Here is a 27,726-nt window from a genome sequence, read left to right on the forward strand (position 1 = left end):
ATGATGAAATGCTCAATGTTCATAGCCTCTTTTGAAATGTTTTAAGTGTACCCGTGTACAAAGTATAAAAAGCGGACACTGTCAATATTTCGCGAGTTATTGTCTGTTGCGACTGTAAAAAGTTATCAACTTTAAAAATAAATGCAAATGCAAAGGTAATGGTGTTATAACAAAATTTGATCTCGAAGCGAAAGAAAAAGAAAAGAAGCTAATAATGTTGTAATCTTCATAATGTAAGAACATGTCTCTCAGCGTAGTACAATATTCTTCTCAAACTCCCCCAGCAAAAACAAAGGGGAAAATTATAACCCAGACTTTTCTATAACAGAAATCTTTGTGCTAAATCTGTATTTAGGTTAACAATTAAATCCTTGAAAGCATCCAAAGAAGCAGCTGAACTTGCAGGGAAACCATGATGAAGTTTAGTGCTAAGCATCACCGCTTTCCTTGTAATCTCTTCATTTCCCATTATCTTCTCAACCCCATTGACTATATCATCCTTCTTGATCTTCTGTTGGGATAGATTGTCAGAAATCATGCACCCCACTTTAAGATGATTCACCACCAATTTGGCATTGTAGTGCTGGTCACCCCTAATAGGCCATGCCAATAATGGCACCCCACGTCCGATTGCTTCCACCGTAGAATTCCACCCACAATGTGATAAAAACCCGCCCGTTGATGGATGACTTAATATCAACAACTGAGGTGCCCATCCGTGTATTATCAGACCTCTTTTACCAACCTTTTGGTCCAAACCATGAGGGAAGTAACTCTCTTCTTCGAAGGATACATCACTGGAACCAGGTTGGTTTCCTAAGAACTGAGGTGGGCCAGGTGGAGGACCTGGTTTGCCTGATCCATGTTGGATTACCCAAATAAATGGCCTGTTTGATGCTTCTAATGCATCAGCCAATTGCTCGAATTCTTGTTTTGTGGGAGCAACTTCAGTGCCAAAAGATACGTATATCACTGATCCATGTGGCTTTGAATCTAACCATTCTATCACTTCATCTTCCGTTACGCTAGACTGTTTGTTGGCTCGGATTTCACGATCGTGAAGCAACGAATCGGATGATTTCCAAAACTGTTGGGGCAATAGTGGGCCAACACCCCATACTGGTTTACCAATTTGGATCCCTAAATAATCAAGAAATGGACCCTCCAGATCAGTGCAACTATTGAGCATCAACGCAATAGAGTTCTTGGCAGCTTCTACCCAGGGTGGCTGTCCACCTGGTTGTGGAGGACCCATTTTCCGATGTCCAGGCCCACCTGGAGGCCCATGGGAGAAGCCATGCCTTAGTGGTGGCTGTCCCGGTGGCCCACCTGGAAAGCCGAAGGCCCCAAGCCCAGGAGGTGGTGGTCCTGGTGGCCTACTTGAAAAGCCGAAGGCCCCAAGCCCAGGAGGGGGTGGTCCAGGTGGTGGGCCATGTTTAAGATCGGAATCTGTCAAAGCCATTTCTTCCGGTAACCCAGGAAGCGAACGGGTCTCTCCAGGTTTGATATCCATCACGCGAGCCTTCCACATGGCGTACTCGAGAGCTGCAGAGCACGCACCCGAGGTGAAAAACCCGATTGTTGGGATCTTAAATTTCTTGAAAACATTTCCTGTCCAATCCATCATTACATCTATTACTGCACAAGCAGGTTGTGCGGAGTTCTGCAGCAGCCTTTCGATCCCTTGAGCTAAATCAGAGTGGTGGTCATGGGGATGGTTGGGAGGATTTGAACTGGGCTCTGGTGGAGTTAGTGGCGAAGAGGGTATTTGGGCAACTTCAATGAGAGGATGCTCCTGGAAAGATGAGGGTATAGAAGAAGAGAGATTAGAGGGAATGATGAAAGTCGTTTTGAAATTTCTTGAGGCAATGTGCTTGCATAGTTCCATTAATGGGAAGAGATGGCCTTGCCCAAAGAATGGAACTACCCATATCTGGATTTCACTCGACATCTCTGTTGCAATTCTATCGCTTGGTGATTTAATTCGGTCTATAAGGCACTACACGAGTATATGGTTGTTTCACACAATTTATAGAGCAGGAAAGTAGGATGATAAAGACTTAAAGGTTAAGGTTTTGACTGGTAGGTTGGACATTTTGTTGTGAGAAGTGGTCAAAGTTCAATAGATATAATAATAAGACGACAACTGAAGATGGATAATCTGGAGCATTCTGTGATCCGACATTTGTTTATCGATGAAAATTTAAAGGGTGAGATGTCAATAGATTAGTTATGGTTATATCCAATGTGGGGCAGAACTTTCAGGGTGCTTTCATACAGGATTTTTAACATCAATTAATTTCTCCATGGATCAGAAGGCGAGGTCGGTGCAACTTGTAGAGTTACACGTTCGATTTAATTACTTCACCGCGTTCAAATTGTTTGTTTGCATTGTTAAGGAATCGTATGGTCGGCAAGCTAAAAATTGTTCGCGTTAAGGGAGATTTATGCCACTTCTACATACATGCTACTTCCCTTTGTATAATTGAGAAATAAGAAATGCATTTTTAATTATATATGATAATTTATATTATCATATTATATAAAATATTATATTTATATTATATTTTATATAAAAATTATATATTATAATTTATAATGATAAAAATATAAAATATAATTTTTTAATTTTATTTAATTTATTTATAATTTTTTTAAAATATTAAATTATATTATTTTTATATTTTTATTTTATTATTATAATATCGTATCATTATATCATATTTTAAATTATCAATTTTACTCTTAAAGTCATAACGACAAATTAAAGTTATATTATATAATAATCTTGTACTTTAAGCCATTCTTTATTAATTCGACTGGTTGAAATAGATAAAATTTGCCTTTTAGGCAAGAATTATACCTTCAAAGCCAATGGCAACTTGATTTATGGTGCTACTCAGATTACATAAATTTGATTGCACTTCAATCAAGTATAATACTAATTCGATGATAATTCAAAACTCTATAATCAACCACCACCATGATAAACCAAAAGATTGCTCACATACCCCATTTTTAAGCTTGATCATAATTAAGCTGCTTTTTGGTTAACAAAGTCCTTAAAATCATCCAACGCAGCCTCTGAACTAGCCGGAAAACCATGGCTAAACTTTTCCCTCAATGCAAACACTCGGTTACCCATTTCTTCATCTCCCATGAGCTTCTCAATTCCCTTGATTATATCATCCTTCTTGACCATCTCTGATAGATCATCTGTCACCTTATAACCCACCTTAAGTCGCAGCTTGGCGTTATAGTATTGGTCTCCCTTTATGGGCCACGCCAAAATCCGGACCCCACGTCCTATTGCTTCCATCGTTGAATTCCAACCGCAATGAGATAAAAATCCACCCGTTGAATCATGGCTCAGTATCACTAATTGTGGTGCCCATCCGCGTATGATCAGACCTCTGTCACCGATTTTACTATCCAACAACCCGTTTGGGTTATAACCTGACCCGGATTGTATGAACCCAATAAACGGTCGGCTGGATCCCTCTAATGCGCTGGCTAACTGGGCATGCTCATCCAAATTGGGACCCACTTGGCTACCAAATGCAACAAATAAAACTGATCCACGTGGCTTATTGTCCAACCTTTGGATTACTTCATCTTCGCTTACATTCATTCGGCGATTATGCTCCCCGATGATGGCAGCACCGCCACAGGTCAGGGAGTTCCAGTACTTCGCTGGTAAGAGAGGACCCACTCCAAAAACTGGCACACGGATGTGATCAGCCATGTAGTTAAGAAACGGACGTTCCAGATCATCACAAGTGTTGAACATCAAAGCTATTGATCCCTCAATAGCAGTTTCCCACGGCGGCTTGTCGCCCGGTTTTGGAGGACCTCGTCCCCCTTGATGACCGCCGCGTGGCGATCCTAATGGTGCTCTTTTAAGATCCGAGTATGTGAGACCCATTTCTTCGGGCAACCCGGGGATTAAACGGGTCTCGTTGGGCCTGATATGTCCCGCTTTGGCCTTCCAGGCACCCCACTCCATGGCTGCAGCATACGCACCGAAGGTGAACAGCCCAATCACTGGGATGTTAAATTTCCAGAAATGGGCCTTTGTCCAGCCCATTTGAAAATCAACAATAGCGCATACAGGCGGGGGTAAGTTTGGGATTTTGCACCAGTTTTCCAGGTGGGCCTCGAGGTCCTGGGCCGCTTGCTGCTGTAGTGGGTCGGATCCGGTCATCGTGGGAGCTGGTGAGGCGATAGGAGTGGTTTTGTGGAAGCGATGGAAGCGGAGAGAGAAGAGGGAATGATAAGGGTAGTTTTGTAGTTTCGAGAGGAGAGGTGGTTGCAGAGCTGCATGCAAGGGTGGAGGTGGCCCTGGCCAGGCCCTGCAACAACCAGTATTTCAGCAGCCATTTTTGGATTTTGGTCTCTTATCGTTTAAGGGAATGGAGTAGTTTGTGCAGAAGAAGGAAGAGAGAAGTGGGTAACTTACTAGTGAGTTTCTGAATGATTGATGATTATTAATCACTAGTAGGGAAGTTAGAGGAGGCTACTGTTATTTGCCAAAATGATTTAGTTAGGATATTTCACTTTCATATTCACATCATGCCATAGCGGATAGATCTGTGTAGTAATGGAGACTGGTTGTATGCCACATGGTATATTTACGGAATCTCAAGCAGCAGATGAAAATTCTATTACTGACAATAGGTGGCATCAAGAAACTATCATTTGAAAGCTAAATGATTGAAACAATTATTATGAAGATCAAAATTGAATTCAACATAAGCAAGAACAATGTAAGGTTCACCAAGGATACACCCAGATCTGATACGGTCGAGTTTTCTATTGAATATAAATCAGTTTGCTGGCCGTATTCATTACAGCTTCCTTGTAAAGCTCTTCCACCACGATCATTTCTGCATAATAGATATAGCAGACATAAGCCTCATGGAGTACGCATCAACAAGAACACATGATGTTTGAAACTACCATTGACGTTAAAACATGGATAGCCAACTAGGAACAGTTAATCAACAAGGTTTACTCGGTCTGCCATTTTCAGTTTCTCTCCAAACCAAAATCCTCAAAGGAGATGGTTTTGTTAGATAATTCACTGTTTGAATTCGACTGTTTAATTAAATTATAATCTATTAGCCGATTATTTAATAGTATAATAAAAATTCTTTAATTAATTATATAAATATAATATTCGATTATAAAAATAATTTTAAAAAAATTGATAAAAGATTTAATATATTTAATTTAAGTAGTTTTCATGGCGTGAAGATGAATTAATACAAGAAAGACATACAACTGATTACGGTATTGGTATTAGCACCACAAATTGATCACAAAAAGAAAAGTAAAAAATAATTATGGATTAATTAGACCGGAACTTGATTCTTGAGGCCAAAAAGAATTCTCAAGTCTCAACTCATACCCTGGTCTGCCACTGTACAGGAGACGGATTGGTTGTTTTTCCACTTTGGTTTTGACAGTCCCGTTTTCACAGCAACAAAAACAAAGGGGCGTGGTAGACTCCCTATATGTACAACCCTGATTATTATTCTTCAAATAGGAAAGAATCAAACAAAAGAGTGAAGATGGCGAAGAGTAAGGTTCTTGTGGTGGGGGGAACTGGGTATATTGGGCGGAGGATTGTAAAGGCAAGCTTAGCTCAGGGACATGAAACCTATGTCCTTCAACGCGAGGAGATTGGGCTTGACATTGAAAAGCTGCAGATGTTACTGTCATTCAAGAAGCAAGGTGCTCATCTAATTGAGGGCTCGTTTAATGATCATAAAAGCTTGGTAGCAGCTGTTAAGCAAGTTGATGTTGTTATTTGTACCATTTCTGGTGTGCACTTTCGCAGTCACAACCTTTTGTTGCAGATCAAGCTTGTGGACGCCATCAAAGAAGCTGGGAATGTTAAGGTATTATTATCTATATTTGCAATTTCATCAACGAGGACTATTAAGGTTTCATTCTTAAACTATTTAAATATTCTTAGATCATTAATTTTCCTCTACTGATTAGGAATATATTTGAAGAAACGTGAACATCAGGAGTAGTAATATTTTGGTTTTGGCAATTGTAATTATAATTATTAATTTGAATTAAGCAACAAACATATATATTGTAGCGTTTCTTGCCTTCAGAGTTTGGTATGGATCCATCACGAATGGGACATGCACTTGAACCTGGAAGAGTGTCATTTGATGAAAAAATGGTTGTGAGAAAGGCAATTGAGGATGCAAACATCCCCTTCACCTATGTGGTTGCCAACTGCTTTGCTGGTTACTTTGTTGGCAATCTTTCACAGCTTGGAAGCCTCACTCCCCCTAAAGACAAAGTTCATCTCTATGGCGACGGAAATGTAAAAGGTACATTTAAGCAAGATACTAATAATTCAGGTTTATTAATGATGCTGACTGACGATTATACCTAATTAATTTGTTGATGATCATGCAGCGGTTTTTATGGAGGAAGATGATGTTGCAACATACACAATTAAAACAATAGATGATCCCATAACATTGAACAAAACTTTGTACATAAGGCCTCCAGACAACATTCTTACGCAATCACAGCTAATCCAGATATGGGAGAAGCTTACTGGGAAGAAACTAGACAAAATTATAAGCATTTCTGCACAAGATTTTCTAGCCTCCATGGAAGGTACTATATGAAATCTTCTGAGAAAAAACTTGTTTGACAACATTGATTAGATAAATTGTACATTAATTTTCAATAATATATGATCAATGTTTCTTCAATTAATTAATTGATTAATCATCATATATGTAAATTAGATTGTATGATGGTGTTGCGCAGGAATGGACCTTGCATGGCAGGTAGCTGTGGGCCATTTCTATCACATTTTCTACGAGGGTTGCTTGACAAACTTTGAAATAGGGGAAGAAGATGAAGAAGCTTCAAAGCTTTACACCGAGGTTGAGTACACTCGCATGGATGAATACTTGAAAATTTATACCTAATAAATATTTATGTAACTTGAAGGCTTTCACCTGTAGCAAACGAAATAAGGTTATCAAAGTATTTAATTACCCATGGACATACTGAGATTGATCTCTAATATAAATTTAGTACTCTCTCAACAAATCATCAGAGTATTGTTTAGCAAACGATATGGGCCTGATTAATTAGTTTGTTTTAGATATGTTGACAATAGATAAAACCGAAATGCAAGCAGATATTGTAATGAATTCATAACTAAACCCGATATCTATTTTTTTAATTTCATTTCATAGACGAAAACATGTGTGATTAAAGCTGGTTTCCATTTACAGCAACAAACTGATGGCTATCTTTGATGCTTAGGTCAAAATTTATGGAATCTCCTTCAACTTTAAGCTTAACATCTCTTAGTTTTCTCTTTCTCCCACTCCATAATTTTGGAAAGCAGAACAGTTGGTCTTCTTGAAAACGTCATTTATCTGTACCACGTTTGATTTCCTGTCTGCTTCATTCACATTCTCCAGGAGATTCGACAGAGCCAAGTTGAAGTTTGTTAATTGTGCTCTTGCTTCTTCTATATTCCCTTCGCAGTTGATATCAAACGACAGGCTCTTTTGGGCTTTCTCTAATAGTGTTTGCAAGTACTTCCCTTCGGCCTCTATCCTCATCTGCAATTTCTTCTGTACCTACGGTTACAAAGACAATTCAACAACAGCCAATAGAAATTACAAGCTTGAACAAGCAAATTCACTTGATACCATAACGTAGTAATGTAAAAGAATGAGAACTTATATGTCCTCAAAAGGGATTATTAACCTCATGTTGCTCGTGCAATGTCTTTTGTACTTCCAGCTGAGTCTTCAGTGCCTCTGCCATTGGGATTTGTCTGTTTCATTGCACATTCATTATCACTTAGGAATTAGGATGGAACCATTTGACAGACCCAAAAAGCAATCTGAAAAGAAACTATCCTTACTAGATTCTCAATTTGTAGCTCCTATAAAGTTTGATAGGCAAATTAAATGCTCACGATGAGATTCTGGTAAGAAAACAGAAATGACGAAACAGCACGTACCTTTGTTCATTGTCAGCTCCTGGTGAATTGGTGATTGTCCCTGAAGCATGATTGCTAAACTGTACGTAGGAACTCCCTAGATAAGGAATTGAAACCAATCAGCATTAGAAGTACTAATAGTTGATTTAATCCTATATTTGCAGTGGAAAAATCATTGTAAATTAATAGAATTTGATATCAAAGTAATACTAATAGACAAACTTACCACCATTCTCTTTGTTTTGGTCTACTGCATTTTGCTTCCTTGCCTGCAGTCCTAGTCTGTATTTCTACAACAAAATTAAGCAGGAATTACACCAGTGCAATGTTTCAAAATAATTGAATCAATAATGTTCATGTCCTATATACCTGTAAATGGCTCTTCAAATGGTACAGTGTCAAGCCCTTCAATCCCATTAACCTTAGGACAGACTTTGGAGTTGCTTCTAAAAGTGAAATTTCTCAATAATATTAGACCATACTGTAAACTATGCCAAAGGGATATTTCAAATTCAATATGCTTATAGCGTTACATTAAGAATAAAAGTTGACTAATCAATGGACTTTTTAAAGTTAATTATGAAAACAGAACACATGGATGCCATTAGAATTTCACAATTATTTGATAAAAAAGAAAAACTCCATTAATTCAGAGAATTCTTTCTGATCTTCATGAACAAATTATTTGCAGCAAATTAGCCTAGGATTTGTTTGGATGTAAATATGTTCTCAAACACCAATTACAGAGATAAAAAGATACATTAATGTAGGCTATGCCCCTGTCCAAACTACTTAATATATACTTTGCTAATTTTACTTGGAACTTGTAAGTGATAGAAAAAAAAGCAAGATTAACTGCTTTGAAATATGGTACTTAGTTCCTCTATGGATTATACTTGACAAAAACTACAATAAGTTTCTTGCAGTTACAATTTTATCACTATGATTTGAGGAATTATGGTAGTAATTATCTCATGAATGCTTAATTCATATGACATTGTCATAACCAGCTTCTTCTTGTGTCATGAAAATTCAAGAATTTTGCTATATTTAGAACATAATTTATCATATATATATATATATATATATAGTGGCAGTTCAAAAAAGAAAGATATCTAATAGTAAAAATTCTGGTTTTGCACAAAAAGAAGAAACAGGGTAAGGAGGCAGAGAAGACTAACTGTCAGGGCCACCAAGTTTAGTTACGGCATCGACGAACCGGTCATGAAGATCAGCCGTCCATCTCAGCCTGGGCCTCGGGTCTCTCGTCATCACCACCCCATTTTCGTACCCATAGTTCCCTTCTCCTCCACGGCCACCCCCATAGCATAATCTCTCCATCTCATGAAACAAAACCAGCTCAATTTTCTCTTTAAACTGAAATTGGATTGAATCAAATTCAGTTGAATTTCCAATACCTCCTTAAATCTAAAGCCAAAAATGTCAAACAGAACTGAATTAAGAATAAGAATGTTAACTGAAATCAACCCTTTTGCTGTTTCAACTTCATATATGTTAGCAGAGTTTTTTTTTTTAATTTTATTTATTTAATGAGAAACAGACATAATTTTTATATTTAAACGAGAACATGCAGAGGAAAGCTCGGCGACGAATCTTAAGCAAACAAACACGGCTGCAATCATAAGAAAACAAACGCAACAGAGTAATTTTTTTCTTCTTCTCCCATGTACGTCTTCATCAGGCGTTCCATCGTTTGATTTTCTAGTATGATGATCCAACGGTGATTTGAGAGAACAAAGAAGCAGCTCCAACCTGGATGGAGATGTAGCTGATCGGAATAAAGGGTTTGTGGCGGTGCCACGTAAATGCCAGCGTGGAATATTCGCCGGCGAACTAGAGTAGAATATTCCAACGATCACGTGGCGGGCCCTCAAGGGCGGACGTAAGGGTCATTTCAAGTTGAATCGGCGGTCATCCACATGAATAATGGTCGGGCAAAATGGACACGTTTCGAGCTATCCTTCAGGAACGGGGAGTTCGAAGTAACATCCAAATATTCGCTTCGGTTCGACCCGAACAAGGAGATCCAAAGCCCATGAAAAAAGCTGTCCGAAGAATCCATCCCCTTTTGGCCCTATCCATTTTTTTGGATGAAGATTTGCTTATTATTCTTTCAGAAGAATCAGAACTCAAAATAATAAAAAAAAATTATTTCTCATTTCCTGACAACATTTTCTTAACAATTGATACAAGCTTCAACATTTCTCGATTTCCTTATATTCAGTTAAACAGATTTTCTGAGATCATTATATTTGAGATTTTACAGGGGAGCCTGCAAGCTTGCGAGTTGCTCACATGAAGGATACAAGCCTTGCAAGAAAATTTTATGTCAGTGACATAAATAATGAATGGAAGGGAAGCATAAAAATATGAATTCAATTAGTGTTCTGTGAGAATGATTTCGCTAACTGAAGATTGGTGGAAAGAGAAAACTTAGGAGAGAGGGTCATCAGTGGTTCATTCCCGCTCTGTTTTTGAACCGCCATGCCCATTGCATATCCCAGGGCTCGAGCAACAGGAACAGCAACAGCATTCCCAATTTGACAATACCTAAATATATCAGAAAGAGGGTTTATTGATGTGAAAGACTGGCTTAAAATACTGCATTTTTCAATAAGCAGAGAGATATCACATTTTAGATTGCGCTAGTGACCAAGCATACATCTTTTTCTCTGTTCAACGTGCTATTTAAGTGTTACAGCTGATAAAAGAGCTATTTCTTCAGATTTGAGCAAATTAAAAAGCCTACACTGGGAAAAAGGCAGAGGAGAGAATATCAGCCCTAAACTAGACTCTCAAATAAATAATATTTAGAACAAAATTATCATACCTCTCTTTAATTGTCCCGCAGAATCTATAATAATCAGGAAAACCTTGCAGCCTTGCATATTCTCGTATTGTGAGAACTCGATCCTGCTCTGGATGTAATGCTGCCTACACAAGTCCAGAAACTCACAAGCAAATCCAAGGACTGACAAATGGGTAATCATTTATTTTTTAAAGTAATCTTAAAAGCTAAACTAGTATCAAGTGAAACCTGGCTGTGACAATAAGGGTAAGTTACTACAGTTGGCACTGTCTCATCCCACCATAATCTTGCAAACGGTCTGCACATATATTGATAACATTAATTTCGTCTTTTTTTTTCCTCTTTTTGTTTTGGAGGGGGAGGGTCGTTGAAATCAGATAAAAAAATATCTAACCTTTTAGATTTTCCTTGCTCAAACGTAAAGACGTAATCCGGTACCTAAAAGCACATGAAAGAGAATTAACATCAGCAATTAGTTTTGCCATTTAGACATACTGATTCATGGCGTGGAAAACCTACTTTGTCATTTCCTCCCTTTCTGCACTAGAATCATTTTCATCCTTTGCTATTAAAGAGATATAACCTAGATCCAGTTGCTGGTTCGTAAAGTTTGAAGAGGAAAATGAAAGAAAAAGAAAATCCATGGAAGAAAATGCCCCACATGTTGAAATGCAGTTGCAATATGCAGCAATTTTCAGCTTTCCTTTATACAGCACACTTAAAGAACACAGAAAAACAGCCATCCAGGCACAAGCCTAAACAAGCATCTGAGTGCATATCCAATACCGACATGAACACAGATGAAATGTAAGCACTGCTGCTCTGGTGGAAAATGAAGAAACTCACCAACGGTTTTCCAGATGGTAACAGCTGCTTTTCCTGTGTTGGATCCCTCCGAGCCACATTGTCTTTTCCAACAATTATACCAGGGAGGTCCCGGAAATTTGCTCCCTAAAGAAACTTCTAAATTAGAAATAACAGAGGGGCCAAAAAGTGGCAGTGTAAATTGGAGTTGAATTGTATAAAACCTTTCTCTTAGGAATTAGACAAACTCTTGTATAATCATCCTCAGTTAATGGGGAAGGCCGATGGTCATACAGTGGGTTCAATATTCTTGTAGCACCATTTAATGCAAAACCAGTCATCTCTGCAGAGCCAGGAAAAGGGACAAAGGTAAATGAAAGGCAAAATTAGAGGAAATGAATATGCTTGGCCTTATGCTCCTTCTCTTCTGTGTTACTCGTATACAACAAATGGAGGATATAACTAATACTCTTTGGTTTACCCAGACGCAAACAGGAAAAACAGGAGCAATTTTTTTCTCCAAAGAAACAGTGCTGGTTTACTAGATATGCTGCATATGCTCAACTCTGAGGCCATGCTTACTTTAATTAGCATGCTGACCAACTCAATGCTGCATCATGACTTTGCATGTGAGAAGCATTCCACATTCTAGGCACAAGATCCATGATGCATGCTTGTACATAATTTTTCATCCTGAGACTTCACTTCTGAAAATATTCAAATATTTTACCGCAAATGTTTTGTCCCATCTACAAATTGTGTGCAGGTTGTCAAGAAGTTGAAATTAACTGGCATACTTACTAAAACCTCTACATTACCAGACACCAGACATGAGACTGTACACAAGCAGCAAAGGTTTACTCACTTCTACTTTCTAATCAAATTTTCCTCCATACTTTTGCAGCTTCCTCATATTTTACAATTATAGAAACTTGTTTTGAAATGATTATTGGTCAAAAAATATGCTTAATGAACTCCCACATCCCAATGACCCCTGATCTTTCCCAAGTCCATAATATGCTTGTTCTGTACAGTGCTTCATGACAAAGTTGAGATTTGGTCAGAAAGTAGCTGGTCATTCCTGATTATAGCCCACCAAGAGATGTAAAAGGTCCTTGTTTCATGGCTGAAAATATGAACTTTTATTTTCATCTGTAACAAGCAAAGACTGCAACTTAATGGCCGCCAATTGTTGATACTCCAACATCCAATTACCGTGCCTAGCAGGTTAGGCACCCTCTTTATATTTCCGCATACACAAACAAGAAACACCTAAGTACCTGTGTCAGGTACTTACACCTATTCTGAGATGTTCTAGAATTTCATGATAAGCATCCTGGCCATAAATCTTTCATTTTGTTCCAATAGAAATGGATCAGAATTATTCCAATAAAAAGACAAAATCTATAATACCCCAGATTTTTTGCATAACCACATTTGTTGGAAGCTTCATAATAGACACTAACCCTCAGATGCAGAAGTAAAGGCCCAAATCAGTTATGTTAGTGATAAATGATTTACATCCAGAGACTTTTTGTTTTTTTAAAGAAAAATAAACATTTATTGATCTACAACTGCAACATAAGAGAGATCGGAAGGCATAAAATCTATTAAGAATTCAACAAATGGCCCATTATTTTGACATTAGAGAACATCCACTAAACACTCAGATATATAGAGGGAAAATTAAAGCCAGTTATAGGACAAGAAATTTAATCATTGAAATATGAGATGATCCTAGGGTAAAAGGAAACAAAATTACCATATTCACTTGATCTTATATATCTTTGAAAATCAGTCTCAGGAGGCTTTCCATAAGTCATTTCTTCACGAGCTTCATTATTTGTCACCTATAAAGCAGTTAATTAATTGAAAGGAACAGAGCACAGCTGAATCTATGAAGTGGTTCAATCAGTAAAATAAAATATGATAACTACAGCTGGGAGATCGGATATGGCATCACTGAGAACAAGTGCATCCTCCAGTTCACGGGGTTGGTCTTCATCATAAGCAACCGTATTACGCTGCACAATGTAGACAAATAGAATTATATGGATGGAGTGTCACTGGTTAAAGCATTTTAGGGGAATTAAAAAAGAAATAATAATAGCAACCTCAAACTCAGGAGGAGGCCAATATCTGATAATAACATCATGAGTAGGAAGTGGAAACTGTGGTAGTTTCTGCACACACCAAATAACCACAAAACCCCCCACCCAAAAGAACAAAAAAAAAAAAAAGTAAACAAAGAGCAGTTAGATGGTCAGCAAGAGATCATAGAAGACCAAAATCATTAACTTTACATGTGATAGCACTACTTTTTTGTCAGAGAGAGTCAAGGAAAACAGCAATTCAATTTAATACAAAAAAAAACTCACTTCACCAGGATGTGCTCCCCACAAAAAAACACGCAACCGAAATTGAGGAAGACCATAACAACCAGCTGCAATTATTCCAAGCCTTGATTGGTATTTCATGTGAACCAACCGACTTAAAGCATATCTTCCAAGCGAAGCCTTGTCAAATCTCAGGATATCAACCACATTTTCCATTAAAACAAACTTAGGTTTTAAGTATTCCACTATGTCCATGAAGACCACTATTTGACGATTTCTTTCATCATCCAGTGGGGAATCAACATTTCTATAGCGATTATAGCCACTTATTCCTTGGCATGGAGGGCCACCACAAATAATATCGACATCACCCTGATTAAGTTAATTCATTAAAGAGGAGTCGTCTTAAAAATTATCCCATCTAGGGAAGATACCCCAAATTAAGCATCCACCTAGCATTTGATTAAAGAAAAACTTACACGAAGTGGTAAGATTTTGGACTTGAATCCTTTTCTTACAAAATCCTGTATACATTCTTGACAATTGCTGAGAGATTTGAACAAGTAAGTAAACATTTCCTTGAATCAAGAATGAAACAGTGATAGCAATTAGTATACCTTAAGCCTTCAATTGGTTCCCATGTATCTTCACTTGCACTATAACCCTTCCAACGAACCTAACAAAATAGCTATGAGTATAAGTCATCTCCACCTAACTATGACATGAAACAAAAACCAATGACTATGAATAACAGTAGAATAGGTTGACACAAACAAAGATCAATTAGATTACAACGCACACACACACTCACAAAAGGCTTGAAATGAACTGACATCACATTGCATTGATGATATAGACATCTTATGATGCACCTTAAAGTTTAGACCACGGTTGCCTGTGTTGCAGGGATCGCCATAACAAATATCAACAAGACTGGAAACTTCAAATTCACCAGGGGGAGTATCAGCATCTTTTGGAGAATTGGCATCATTCCACACTGCTTGGGAATCTGTGGATCTTGATGGATATCTTTCTACATTGTCAACTGCATATCGTTTGCAAAGCTTTTTCCATTCCTTCAATAGTAGAAGAAAATCATCAGCAGCTTCATTCCTGACCTATATAAATGAAAAACAAATAATAGTATTATATATCTCTAAAGGTTTTGGGGCTTGCCAAATGTAAGTTGTAAAATATAAGGCAACTGTACTCACATGTGTCTCTGGATGATTTAATTTCAAGCTTTTACATGCCGACTTATCATTGTCAATGGCCCATTTCTAAAATGCAGAATGTAAGATACATAATATGAGAAGTTTATTGTTGAATGAATCATGAATTATGACTATATGACATTATTAATGATTGAATGAAAGTACCGTTACTAGATCAATGCAAGTTGCTTTGGCACCGAGGCATAATCCAGTTGACATTCCACCACAACCAGCATAAAGATCCAGCAGTGTGAGTTCTGCTTTGTAAGTTCCCAAACTAGGAATATTTTCTGAAAAGGCTGTTGGAGTTGTAGGCAAAATCTCCTTACAGCAGTTTGATGAACTGTAGCTCTTGAAAGAATCATCTGAACCAATATATATATATATATATATATATATAAAGACGGATATATTAGCACTATGATCATCATTTATCAAGATATTTACCACTGTACTTATTGGGTTATGGTTCCACTGATCACCATCCCTCTCTTTCTCTCTCAGGCAACAGAAATAGAGTTAATATAGCAGGTAAACCCCATTACTGATTTAAAAGAAAAAAAAAAAAGGCTTACCGGTTGGCAAGGTGCGGAATGTTGAATACTCCACGCAATACTCCATGTCAAAATAGAAATCAGATTGGGGGATAGAATTTGATTTTAAGCCTAACTGCAACAAGTTATAAAAGATTAATAAATAAAATAAGTCCAACAATACTAACAAATATAGTTGTGAGATTGATAAAATAAAAGCAGGCAAAAAGTAAAGAAGAATTGAAAAAGCCATTCATAAAAAATTAGAATAGTTAAAAAGCAAAAAATGACAGTAAAATAAGATCACAAGAAGCATACCTTAGGTGATATTTGTGTAACAGTAACTTTTGAAATAATGCATTCCATGGGATTATCATTCATTACAGTCGAATAGAATAGACGTCTTTCGTCATGGAAAGAAGTCTCTTGTTTCATAACCTTTGAATGAAACACAAAAGAGAAGCAACAAATATCAGGATAACAAATATTGCATGACCTAAAATAGTTCTTAATTTCTGTACTCACTGTATCTTCAGCTCTATAAAACCATTGGACTCTAAAATAGTTTTCTCCATCTGTTGTTTTAAAAAATTCTAATATCCTTCCAATGTGGTGTTTTGCTTCTTCACCCTGCAAAATTCCTTTATACCGTGAGAATTTGCTTGTTTCAATGGCCAGATTATTAAAAATTAGAAGTGGCATAGGCAGACAAGCAAAGAAGGATTTGAAGATAGACTGCATAAACTTGATTTGCCTGACATGAAATAAGAGAAGCTAAAAGCATATACACAACAATTCAAAGAACACTACGGGTGTGCATTTACTTTAATATATACACAATCCCCAAGGTTTATGGCACATCCATCAACTTCAGCTTGAACATAATGGCATTCCACATTCCAAACAATCTTGTCTTCATCATCATCACTGTCACAATAGGAACAGTGGTTTGAATCAAAAGAAAGAATTATAAAAAAAGAAAAGAGTAAGTTAATAGAAAATTACACAAAAATGGTAAATCAAGATAAAAAAAAGTACTAAACAGGGGGAGCTCATAAATGGGTACTTACTCCAATGGGATGCTTTTACTCTTAGATTTTATATTCTGCAAAGTAAAAGATATTCACAATGAGTACTGAAATAACTAGACCACAAAGTGGGCTCATTTGACTTTTATTTCCAGGTTATCCCTGAACCATGCTCTGTGAAACTAACAGATTATTAAGATATAGCTGCAAACCACATACACTGATAGACCAGAGTAGCAAAAGCTAGACGTACAGTTACTAACCTTTGCTGCTATGTAAATTAAAAAAAGTTAACCTGTATAATGACTGCCAATGAATGTTGAAACTTGAAAGCAAAGCCAAATTAATTTTAAAACATGCCAAAGTATCAAATTCTCAAAAATATAACTAAACCAATCAAGTTTCCAATCAAATTATATTTTGATTGATTGAGGAGACTGAGGTAATCTAAATTAGTGATAAGATTTTCAGCTTTGATTCTGCATGCCTATTCTCTTTTCCTGTCCAAATTTTATTTGACTTCTCTCAACATTGCTTGATACCCCTTTAGTTTTTAGTTAACCTCAGCAACCAAGAAACAACTGAAAAATAAAGCGGATATCAAGCAACATTAATGTAGAGGAAAAGAAAACAAATATGCAAAACAAAGCACAAATTTATGGTCACTACTTTAGTCAGCCCAATGAATCAAAAAAATAACAACGGTCAGTTTAGATCAAAGAACAAAGGGGAGACAGAAGCAGACATATCAAGAAAGAATTATGCAATCACCTTCATTTCATATCGCCAATGCCACCTTTCTTGAGCTTCATCATCAGGGATTGGACTGCCGACAAATATGGGATCACTCCTGTGTTTAGTCTGTTTCTTTTTTAAAAGAGACGAGTCCTTGATCTTCTTTGAGAACTTTTCATCTGACATTCTCATATCTGAATCTACTGATGAGACCTTAAATTTCTTGAAAGGATGTTCATCCCATGAATTGGATGATCCAATGAAAGAAGAGTTTACTTCAGCTCTACCGACTCCATCCAATGATGTAGGACATGAGAAAGGTAGTTTCAACTGCTTTTCATCACACATTTCCCTTCTATGTTCTCTGAATGATACATCACTATCACCATTTTCAGTTGCCTGCATGAAACTAGGAGACATTCCCAACAGCTTTTCTCCTGAAAAGCCAATTTCCTGTGTATCCAATCTCCTAATAGAGACATTAATGCAACCATTTTTAGTAGCCCGACCAATTTTCATAGATTTTCTTAACTGCTTTTCAATGGAAAGCCTTGAGTTATGAACTTCAAATTTTCTGATAGATTCGTTACCGCTCCAATTGTCAGTCTCCCTAACAAATCTCGGAGACTTTCTCCTCTGCTTTTCATCAGAAAAGTTAGGGTCATTATGCATTGAAGGAACAGATCCTTTACCCGCATCCTCGGGCCATGAGAGATATAATAGCTCGTCAATCAACTTTCCTGAAGATCTTGTTTCAGAGTAAGAAACTTTTTCAGGGGATTTGAACTTAGTTTTTGAAGAATCGGCTTTGGTTTCGGTTGAGGCTGAAGTCAATCTAGGAGATCTCCTCAAAACTTTTACATTCATAACTTTTGCTTTTTTATTTTCACTGTAGCAAAAGAAAATCAGCATGCAAAATTCTATTAAGAATGACAGGCCAAAAAAAAAAAAAACTAAGGTGAGGAACACACAATGCAGAGCAAGATTGACCATGCCTGTAATGAATTAGTGAAAGAAATTAGCAATTGCTACTCACATTAACTTGAAGCTTCCACTTTTGGAGCTTTGACTCTGCAAAACGCAAGAATCCAGACAAAAGAAATAGATAAGTTACTTACCATTAAACAAGTCTTCATCTTTCAGTTGTAAAACAATTGAAAACCCCAGATGAAACATAGCAGAAGATTATCAAAGTCATTTATTTAGAAGGATTCAGAAGCCACAAAGTTAGCTAAATTAGACCCATATTTACATGTATTCTATTTTCTACGTTGACCCAAACACAACAACTCTCTCAGACCCATAAAAAAAAAAAAAAAAAAGAAAAAAACAGCAACCCTCAAAGCCTCAATTAAAATTGAGACCTTCTTCTCAAAATAAAATTAATAAATTTAAAAAGAAATTCGATTCCCGGAACTAAACCCAGAAGAAGGAAAGGAGGAAGACTAGTACTTTAAGCTCAAAACACAGCCGTTAACTCAGCTGAACCTGTGCTAACGTGCTAAAACGAAAAGTGTCTGACCAAAAAAAATGAAAAAAGTGAACGAATCAGAATCTGGTTACGTAATACTTGTATAATAGACTCGTACCAAACGCAGCCTTGCACTTAGCATAATCCGCAACGGCTAGTAATTAACAACTTTGGTAGACCCCCCTAGTTCGACTTAATTTACACTGCCAACGTGTTAATTTTATTTTTTTAAAAATATTTTATATCATTTTATTAATTTTGTTTATGAAATTTTAAAATTCACTAATTTATAAAAAAAAAAAAAAAGGGGGAAAAGAAAGGAAAGGATATTGGTGTACCTTAAGGGGAAGAAAAAGAGTCTTTACGTTTTCAGCCCCAGCAGAAAAGGATGTAAATCTGGGCGACCTTCTAAGGCTCTTATCATCCACAATTCTTCTTTCCGTATTTTTCATTCTATTACTTTGTGTTTGTACTCTCACAATGGGCCCCACATTTGGTGGCTGCGGCCCAAACAACACCGACAACCTCGGCGACCTTCTCAGGCAGCTAATATGCACCGTTTTTTTATCTGATTTCCTCGACGGCACGTTTTGAACTGGCGAGACCTGAAGAAGACTTGGTGGAAGCTTGATATCGGCGGTCATTTCTTGCGGGAGGCAAATATCTAAAGGCACTGGCTGCTCTTCATTACCGTCTTCGCTTTCGACTAAAGAAAGGGACCAAAATTCGGATTCGGATTTTTTGGATGGCTTCATGAATGTAACAAAAACTAAAACTAATCTCGATGATTTCAAAGATACAAGAGGATTTGGAACCAAACAAAGAAGAATTTCAAATGTGGGTGAAGTGACTGGAGCATAAGCGGAGCCACTGCATCGGGAAGCGTTCTATCTGGCTTCACTGCCTCACTCACTCGACAGTCTACACCATTTCTTATGTATAAATTATTTTTAATTGGGGAAATGATATGTTGTGTTTGGATTTGTGCTGTTTTAGAGTTGTACGTTTAGTTAATGGGCTTTCAGATTGTGGACTTTTTCAAGCAAAAATGTGTGTCAAAGAGCGTACAGTTGTGAGAAGCAAGGTTTTTACAAAGGTTGAGAGGTTTGTTGGTTGTTTGTCTGGTGCTTTGGTCGCTTGGGCGGGAAATCCAAGTTCAAACTTCTGGGCTGAGACAGGAGCTCTAGCTCAACAAATGGGTCTCGTCTGGGTTGTTTGATAAGAAGGATAATTTTCCTTAGTTAAAAAAAAAACATTTAATTTAATTTAATTTATATAATTATTGACGTGCGAAAATTCAAATTCAAATGTTGCTAGTCTTTAAAGTCGTCATGCCTGCGATAAGTTGGCAATGGAAAGAGAACCCACTCGTGATAATTTCTTGGTTGACCTACATTATCAACATCAAATCAAAAATGAAACAATCCCTCCATAAAAGCTAATCATCAACAGTTATTAGTCCATAGTAATCTAACAAATCAATTAAGCATTCAACATTTTTTATTAAAAAAAAAAACCCACATAAACCTTATTAATTGTCTCTCAATCCTCCAGCTACCGCATGTTTGTGCCATATTTTTGAATGTAACAAGTCAGAGAGCACAAAGGAAAGAGCAGAGCAGACACCTTTCTTTCTATTTCATGTCTGAAGATTCAGATTCAGATTCTATAAATTTAAGCACAAAATTTAAGCTTCTTCATCACCTTTGCGTATGCGGCTGGTACTATAGCTGGTTGTCTCAGCCTCCGTTTTGATTTTTTTGACTGCATTAAATGATAAAATATGAGTCATTGGCTTTCAACAATTCTTTATCTGCCAGTAAGAAGAGAAACTTTACGATAAGAAAAGAAGCAAATATAATTGTGTTATACTGGTTGAACTTGAAAGATGATAATTGTATTGAGATCTCAAGATCTCCAAAACTTCATTTTTTGGTGACAACCGTCTCTAAGGCATCGATTTATTAAGGCATAAACTTACGTTTCAATCCTGATGCGCAACCCGGACTTTCCAAAATTTTGACAATTTGATGAATAAATATGCTGACCTCCAGAGGTATATCTATCCCCATGCTTCTTTTTCTTGATAACTGAGAATTTCACTCAGCCAAACAACTAGCATTATACCTTACCCTTGATTTCCCTTAGCTACAACCATTTCCTAAAGTGGGGATCAGTACAAAGATTTTAAGCACAATAATCCTGTATTATTCCAAAGAACAAGGTTGCAGCCCTCAGCCAAAGGTCCTTATCTATAACAGATAATTGTAAGAAATTTTCTGTCCAATCTTGATGATTTTTTTGAAAACCAACAAGGTCTAGATTAATCTATTTTTCAATGTAATTTAGAAAGAACTTCATTAAATAAAGAACAAAAGTGCTAGATCCAAATCAAACAACACAAGGAAACATACCAGAAGATAAGAAAACATATGAAAGGACATATGCACACATGCAAGCACACACACCACAGCATCATTCTTCCTACCCAGCCAAAAACATTTGCCTTTGCTTGCTTACATTCTTTTATCTTCCCTTTTTTATACTTGCCTCAAATCATTGCTCATTATGAAGGCGGACAGATTTTTGCACAAAAGGTACAAGGCTGAGATTTGATGCATTTCAACAATGCCAGGCTTAAAAATTACCAGAATACACAACCAGAGTATATCACTGGCATATATGCAACCGAATAGTTAACACCATAGTTGTGCCTTGCAACCCATGCTACTGCCGTAACATGAGTAAGGAAATTCCTTTGAATTCCCCTCCAACATGAAATCCAAAAATCTCTGTTGCTTTAAGAAAATTCAAATCCAAAGAAGCACTAAACAAAGTAACACTATTACACTCCCAATATTACATCTCACAGGTACACACACATAATCCAATATGACGCATATATCTAAAACAATTCAGCAATCGACTATGAAGGTAGAACTCTAACAGACCTATTAAAAGGCAGCTCCAGAACTGGCTTCACAAAAAGTAGCTTTCAAATGTCTAAGAATTAAAGATTAACTGATTTCCTTCAACTCCTGAATGACCCTAATCCTCTCCTTATTGACACGGAGACATCTACACTTGTTTTTATCCTTGATAATGTTAGAACTTAGTAACTATCCCAAGCCAACTTGTTCTTGCTGGTTGCTTATCTCAAAAAATTACTCTAATCCAGAATAAGAACATTACATTGGAACAAGAAAAAAAATGTCATTACCTTCAAGTGTGCATTATGATTTTTGCCTTCCCTCCAGCGACGAATACTCCCATCTTTCATTGTCCTAAATCTCGATTTATATGACCTAATCGGATCCAAATTAAACCATTAACCAAACAAATCTAAAAAAGTTTTCCCCTAAAAAACAAAAATTAGGACAACAAAAGTATAAGCCTACGAATAAAATTTCATCTTAATTTTCTTGAGTTTGGAAGTGCGTGGAGTCATGGGCTTCCTCCTCTTTGCTCGCTCTCTTGACGAAACATGCCGGACTTGAACCAACTATAGAAAAAAGAAAACAGAAAGTTAGATAGATTTTGATACAAGAAAGGGTAAATTTTCTGCAACCAAGGAAATAAAAAGGAATATGAAGCTTACATAGAGAGGTAGTGGAGAATAAGGGAAGGAATTGACAGCGTGGGGAGGTGAAGCGGCATGGTTATTGATGAGGGATTTAAAGCTCTGTTTGGTTGAAATAAAATGGATTGGAGGAGAGGAGTGATGAAGAAGGCGACGTGAAGCGGAGAGAGGGGGAAGAGTTTGAGTTGATTGAAGTGCAGCCAAACAGCGGATCTTCGTGCACAGTCTCTGCATCGTTTAATCTTTGGTTCCTGCAAAGACAACGCTGCTTTGGGGTTTAAGGCCGTGATTTAGGCAATGTAAAAGGGGGTGTTTGGGACGGTGGATTAGCGTGACCCGACCAATCTATTTTTCTTGTGATTTGAGATTTGAGATGATAAGATAAATTTCAAAATCCCTCTTAACAAATAACAATACTAATTATGACTCTCTTTTTTTTTTAATTTTTTAATTATGATTTTTATTTAAAAATGTGAAAATTTTAATTTGATCATCAAAATTAAAAATTCGATCACAAAAAATACAATTTTTGATTACGTCTTTCTTCAAGCTTTTTTGTTAACAAAAGTTATTTCTTTTCAATTATTCTTAAACAAATGTATATTTTCATGTTAAATGATTCCTTTTAAGTCTTAAATAATAATATAAATACTTTTGCTAGCTAATATATATTTTATATATAATGCTTAAAATATTTGTGTCGAAAAAACGTTAAAATATCATAAACCTTAACATCTTAATGAAGGAAAATGTAATTAAATTATATTGCCAACAAAGTTCAAGAGAACAAGAATTTGTATACCCTTAATTCCATGATTAATCGAGTGTATTATTATTAAAAATTATTAATTGAGTTGATAAAGATTTAATATTTAACTTATAAAATTTAAATTTAATTTTTGCTATCAATATTTTTTTTTAAAGGCGTAGAAACTATTTCATCCTTTTAGTCCAACTAAATTGTGACTTAAATTTCAAGCGATTACAATCAAATTAAAAGTTTCTTTTAAGTGGCCCTTTTAGTCTTTCTTGATGACTACATATAGTTTTCCACAGCGTCCCTCCTATAAGCGTTTGATAACTTGGGTTTGTAAGTGATTGAATCTTTATTGGTAGTTATAGTGCATTTGTAATTTGTAAAAGATTCCTAAAATACTTATCAACGGTAAGAAAAGAAGGCTTAGAAATTCCAACTTCAAGTTGGAGGCCTTAACAGAGTAATTGCTTGTATTGAACGAGACCAATTACACGGCGATGAAAGTAGAGATTATTTCTCTGTTTATCAACAAAAAAATAAAATTTGTCATAAATCATACAAATATCCTATAAAAGTTATGCAAAGCTCACTGTGGACCCTTTTAATTATTTTTTGTTTTATCTTCCTCGAAGATTTAGATGAAATTTATTAGTTGAAACTTATGAATTTTTTAACCTAAAATAATTAAATAAAAATAAAAATAAATAATAAAAATTGATAAATTAAAAGATTTAATTAAGTAAACAAAACTATTAACAAAATTTTTATCGTTAATTAAATATCGATCAAATTTAAATTATAAATAACATTCTTAATAATTTCTTTTACATATTATTAATTTTTACATTAAAATTTTTATTAAATTATTTTTAAGAAAAAACTCCGTCGCTAACATACTTCTTGCAAATTTTCTCCACCTTCCTATGCTATGCAGCTTCCTCACCCACAGGCTCTTTCTTTGCATTGTCATCATTACCATTGTTAATGCTATTGCTATTATCCAAGCCATTGGAGGTGGATGGAGAAACCGTTTCACCCTCTTCATTGATAAGCCCTGCGGCTACAGCGCCTCCAACGTCGCTGATGTTCCCATATATGGAAATCATCATTGCAACGGCAGCCGTGCAGAATGCGATTCCAAAAGAAGTTCCAACGTTCCCAGCAGCGGTTCCTGATGCTACTGCAAAGCCTAAACAAGTTCCCACCATTTTCACCCACGAGAACCAGATTGCAAATGCTCCTTCTTTCCCAGCTGGTGAACAGTCCATCAACAGAACTCGCCCAAAAGCATGCAACACTCCTGTCGATGTGCCATGCAATGCGGCAAATATCAATATATGACGTCTCTGCCAGTTTTCCTGCCGGAATTGGAACCCTGTCGCTGAAGTTACCAGTGATAAAATGAGTCCAAGCAGATTCATTTTCACAGCATTTGTCTCTAAAACAAGCTGCATTGGTTGCAGTAGTGGTAGAGAAACCGAGGTGAAAATGAAATAAATCAGCCAGAAATAGAGCAAGAACACAGGCTTGAGGCAGAGTTCACCAACCACATAAAGTACCCCTCCTGTGAAAATGCACATTGATGTGAATGAAGAAAGGCCAACAACAATAAGGTTTCCAAGTCCATGATGATATTTAAAAATGGAGAGAAAATGATCTTTTGGTAAGGGAGAGGTAATGGTTGCCCCCGCCCTTAACGTAATGACGTGAACTATTCCAGCTAGCCACTTAATTCCACTAAAAATGGAGACAACCCACAAGCCGGTAAATATATCATCAATTCGGAGCATATAATATGCAAATGCTGCTACTACAGCAGACCCCAAGCAACCAGCCGCAGTGGCTTAAAGCGACAGCCAACTTGAGACACCTCTTCTAACTGGAAATTGACGTCTTTGAAGGGTCGGTCCGGTGAAGCCTCGGATCATTAGGCCAAGTTGGCGGGTGTGGGAGGCAGTAGCAACGGTAATGGCAACCACGATCGGAGCAATATATAGCGGGAAGATCCATGTGACTTTGAAGAATCCAACAGGCAGACAAAAGAATGCTCCAATGGCTGTTGCAGCTCCTGCAATAACTTGCTGGTTCTGGCCATGGTCAAGATTGGTAGAAATGAAACGGAGTACAGGGCCAGCCAGAATTAGGCCTATTGCCCAAGAGATTGAAGTCCACTCTAAGGGGGAGACTTTGGAATTGCCGATCGATATTGAACGACGTGTAAGTCGCTCATACCTGTAATCAAACGCACAGATTATGAATTGCCTCGATGAAGTTCATGTGATGGCATGGCAAGAGCTAGGATTAACAAAATAAATATGTTTGACAAATATACGGTGACACTTACAGTTGCATTTCACCGGTCTTACGAGTCAAGCCCTTGGCGCTCTTGTTCCATCCTCGGAGTGGCTCAGTAGGTAACTTAACTATTTTACCGATGATGAGAGAAAAAACTATAGGTATAAGAACTGTATGAACAAAGTAAGAGCATAGTTCGTATGCATACCAAGCCCAAAGTTCCTGTCTTGTAGGCTTATGCTCGAGCCTCGAATATGTCTTGTAAGCCTCCTTAGCTTTCTCCATTTTCAAGGAAATGTTATGCACGTCAGAGGTCGACCTATTGATTTCCTGATGATCATTTGATTCTGGTGCCTGGACTGTTTCTTGAGTGCTTTGAATTTCAGAACTCTCTTCTGCCATGTTGCTCTCTGCTTGTGAGATGAAACTTCGTCTTTGGTTAAAGGAAGGTACTAATAAAACAGAGGAGATGAAGGAAGAAGTAGTCGATGACTAATGAGAACGATAAATATATTTGTTGGGTAATGAAGGTGGGCAGTCGATCGGCACTAAGCAGAGGATGAAGGAAGAGGTTGATATAAGGATGAAAATGAGCAATGTTGGTGACTATGAGAATATAGAATATGTCCATTGTTTCATGGTGTGAAATTTTCAAGAGTTGCCAAGGCCAACCCCGTTATCTTCATTTATGAATTAAAATAATGGGGATATAATCAGCATCATTGTTTGACCGATTGACATAATTGTCTTTACATGTTCGCTTAAAGTCAAACACACTTTGCTTATCAGACTTTCTGGACCCAATACAATTGTCTAAGTTTTAATGGGCTGAAAGATGCCCATGGACACTAAAGACGAGAATATGAAACTGTCATCAAGATGAATGTAGCCCAATATTTGAGCCCAATTCAGTTTTTCATTAGGAGGGCCTGGATATATATTTAAAAGTACAACCAACCTAGCGGAATGACCATTAAATTATGGGAAATTAATTGCAACGAAGAAGGAAAACTAAAAATATTGACTCCCCCTAGATTTAATAATATAAAATTTAATATAATAATATAATATGAATATAATATAAATATAAAATATAAAAATAATTTAATTTAAAATTTTAATAATTATTATATTTAAATTTAATAAAAAAATATTTTATATTTTTATATAAAATATAATATAAATATATTAATTTTAATATTTTATATGATATAAATACAATATATATTTTTCCCTTAACTTATTATTTTGAGGTAGTACTAATGTGTGGCATAGGCTAGACTAGAGCACGCACTCCACCGACCTTACCAAATAGGCAAAGATTTCAACCGCAGCCACCATCCAATTTTATTTTACTTCCAGTTTTTCCCTCTGCTCCAAGGAAAACAGTTCACCAATCACCAGCTCTTTACTTTATGGAAAAACTCCACTCCTATTAAACTACTATGCATTAAAAAAGGGGTGAAAAAAGCTAAAAATATCTTTTTGGGATTAAGGAGAATTGGCATTCCAAAATTCAAACTTTTATTAACACCAATGTTATAAAGTTAAGAGGGAAAACTAAATAAAGACTATAGAAAGATGAAAAGTTATTTTTTTATGAAAATTACAGGTTGAGAATAAACAAATTTAAAATTACAATTTGAAATTTAAATTTTAGATTTATTAAGTATTATATTTAAAAATAATGGTATAAAAAATGAGTTTTGAATTGAAGATGAATAATCATTTCTTTATTTATTATCTCTATCTTTAGTAAATCTGAGCTAGACTCATATTTTATTTTTTATTGCCTGGTTTTGAGGCCTTGATTGGGGATGGCAACTGGCAACTTTGTCATCATCACATTCAACTATGAGCTTTCCACCGCAAGGAAAAGATGAAAACATGAGAAGGACCCCCAAAGACAAAGAGTTCTCCTTCACATTCTTTAATCAAATCAAGAGACTTTGACAAGAAAACAAAATATAAACAACAGTCGTCACATGAACCCAACACGAAAACAAAAACACAAACAAAAACAATTCCCCAAAGCAAACCCCATCATCATCACCCCACTTTTCTCTCTCATTCACGAAGCAATAGTCATGCTCTCATAGTCACATGCACATCAGAACTCTTCCTAGTCAAACTAAACCACA

At 36.5% G+C, this 27,726-nt stretch overlaps 5 protein-coding genes and 2 pseudogenes across 19 annotated transcripts; 1 reads left to right on the top strand and 6 right to left on the bottom strand.

The window, feature by feature from the left end:
* Positions 1-204: 204 nt before the first annotated feature.
* Positions 205-2,268, bottom strand: LOC111291309 (putative UDP-glucosyl transferase 73B6). Its single transcript, XM_022882973.2, has one exon. It carries the CDS (start codon positions 1,949-1,951, stop codon positions 320-322), a length of 1,632 nt encoding a protein of 543 aa, XP_022738708.2. The 5' UTR covers positions 1,952-2,268; the 3' UTR covers positions 205-319.
* Positions 2,269-2,788: 520 nt separating this feature from the next.
* On the bottom strand, positions 2,789-4,014 carry LOC111289951 (UDP-glycosyltransferase 73C3-like). The gene has a single exon (XM_089767420.1). It carries the CDS (start codon positions 4,004-4,006, stop codon positions 3,035-3,037), a length of 972 nt encoding a protein of 323 aa, XP_089623546.1. The 5' UTR covers positions 4,007-4,014; the 3' UTR covers positions 2,789-3,034.
* Positions 4,015-5,388: 1,374 nt separating this feature from the next.
* Positions 5,389-7,092, top strand: LOC111289303 (isoflavone reductase homolog). 2 transcript variants are annotated; one of them, XM_089767421.1, is made up of 5 exons: positions 5,523-5,736; positions 5,862-5,903; positions 6,113-6,353; positions 6,442-6,648; positions 6,805-7,092. In XM_089767421.1, exons 1-5 carry the CDS (start codon positions 5,656-5,658, stop codon positions 6,966-6,968), a joined length of 735 nt encoding a protein of 244 aa, XP_089623547.1. In that variant the 5' UTR covers positions 5,523-5,655; the 3' UTR covers positions 6,969-7,092. The 2 variants fall into 2 exon arrangements, with proteins under 2 accessions (XP_022735976.2, XP_089623547.1); XM_022880241.2 differs by having other exon boundaries at positions 5,389-5,903.
* A 104-nt stretch (positions 7,093-7,196) lies between these two features.
* LOC111289304 (myb family transcription factor PHL11-like) lies at positions 7,197-9,704 on the bottom strand (annotated as a pseudogene). The gene is made up of 7 exons (XR_016346095.1): positions 9,663-9,704; positions 9,184-9,379; positions 8,372-8,445; positions 8,229-8,292; positions 8,024-8,099; positions 7,765-7,834; positions 7,197-7,634 (listed from the first exon to the last, which is right to left on the bottom strand). The product of XR_016346095.1 is annotated as a myb family transcription factor PHL11-like (transcript).
* Positions 9,705-10,246: 542 nt separating this feature from the next.
* LOC111289302 (DNA (cytosine-5)-methyltransferase CMT2-like) lies at positions 10,247-20,043 on the bottom strand. Of its 13 annotated transcripts, none has more exons than XR_016346091.1 (24): positions 19,292-20,043; positions 18,519-18,553; positions 17,519-18,371; positions 16,790-16,824; positions 16,544-16,646; positions 16,245-16,349; positions 16,038-16,157; positions 15,762-15,855; positions 15,352-15,551; positions 15,187-15,252; positions 14,845-15,090; positions 14,590-14,648; positions 14,452-14,518; positions 14,015-14,344; positions 13,751-13,819; positions 13,574-13,660; positions 13,399-13,486; positions 11,861-11,979; positions 11,679-11,783; positions 11,227-11,270; positions 11,061-11,130; positions 10,854-10,953; positions 10,686-10,768; positions 10,247-10,573 (listed from the first exon to the last, which is right to left on the bottom strand). XR_016346091.1 is itself a non-coding variant. In XM_089767409.1 (24 exons), exons 1-23 carry the CDS (start codon positions 19,706-19,708, stop codon positions 10,708-10,710), a joined length of 3,477 nt encoding a protein of 1,158 aa, XP_089623535.1. In that variant the 5' UTR covers positions 19,709-20,043; the 3' UTR covers positions 10,247-10,573; positions 10,686-10,707. The 13 variants fall into 13 exon arrangements, 10 of the variants coding, with proteins under 10 accessions (XP_089623535.1, XP_089623540.1, XP_022735972.2 ...); XM_089767409.1 differs by having other exon boundaries at positions 10,854-10,957; XM_089767414.1 differs by lacking the exon at positions 19,292-20,043 and adding an exon at positions 18,935-19,027 and having other exon boundaries at positions 10,854-10,957.
* Positions 20,044-20,364: 321 nt separating this feature from the next.
* LOC111289305 (uncharacterized) lies at positions 20,365-22,888 on the bottom strand. Its single transcript, XM_022880242.2, has 4 exons — positions 22,552-22,888; positions 22,352-22,455; positions 22,174-22,258; positions 20,365-20,717 (listed from the first exon to the last, which is right to left on the bottom strand). Exons 1-4 carry the CDS (start codon positions 22,765-22,767, stop codon positions 20,628-20,630), a joined length of 495 nt encoding a protein of 164 aa, XP_022735977.1. The 5' UTR covers positions 22,768-22,888; the 3' UTR covers positions 20,365-20,627.
* Positions 22,889-24,216: 1,328 nt separating this feature from the next.
* Positions 24,217-26,115, bottom strand: LOC149515948 (uncharacterized; annotated as a pseudogene).
* Between the last annotated feature and the right edge of the window lie 1,611 nt (positions 26,116-27,726).

Source organism: Durio zibethinus, chromosome 11, assembly GCF_047325235.1.
Source record: "Durio zibethinus cultivar Kanyao isolate XHJ-2024 chromosome 11, ASM4732523v1, whole genome shotgun sequence".
Classification (NCBI taxonomy): Eukaryota; Viridiplantae; Streptophyta; class Magnoliopsida; order Malvales; family Malvaceae; genus Durio; species Durio zibethinus.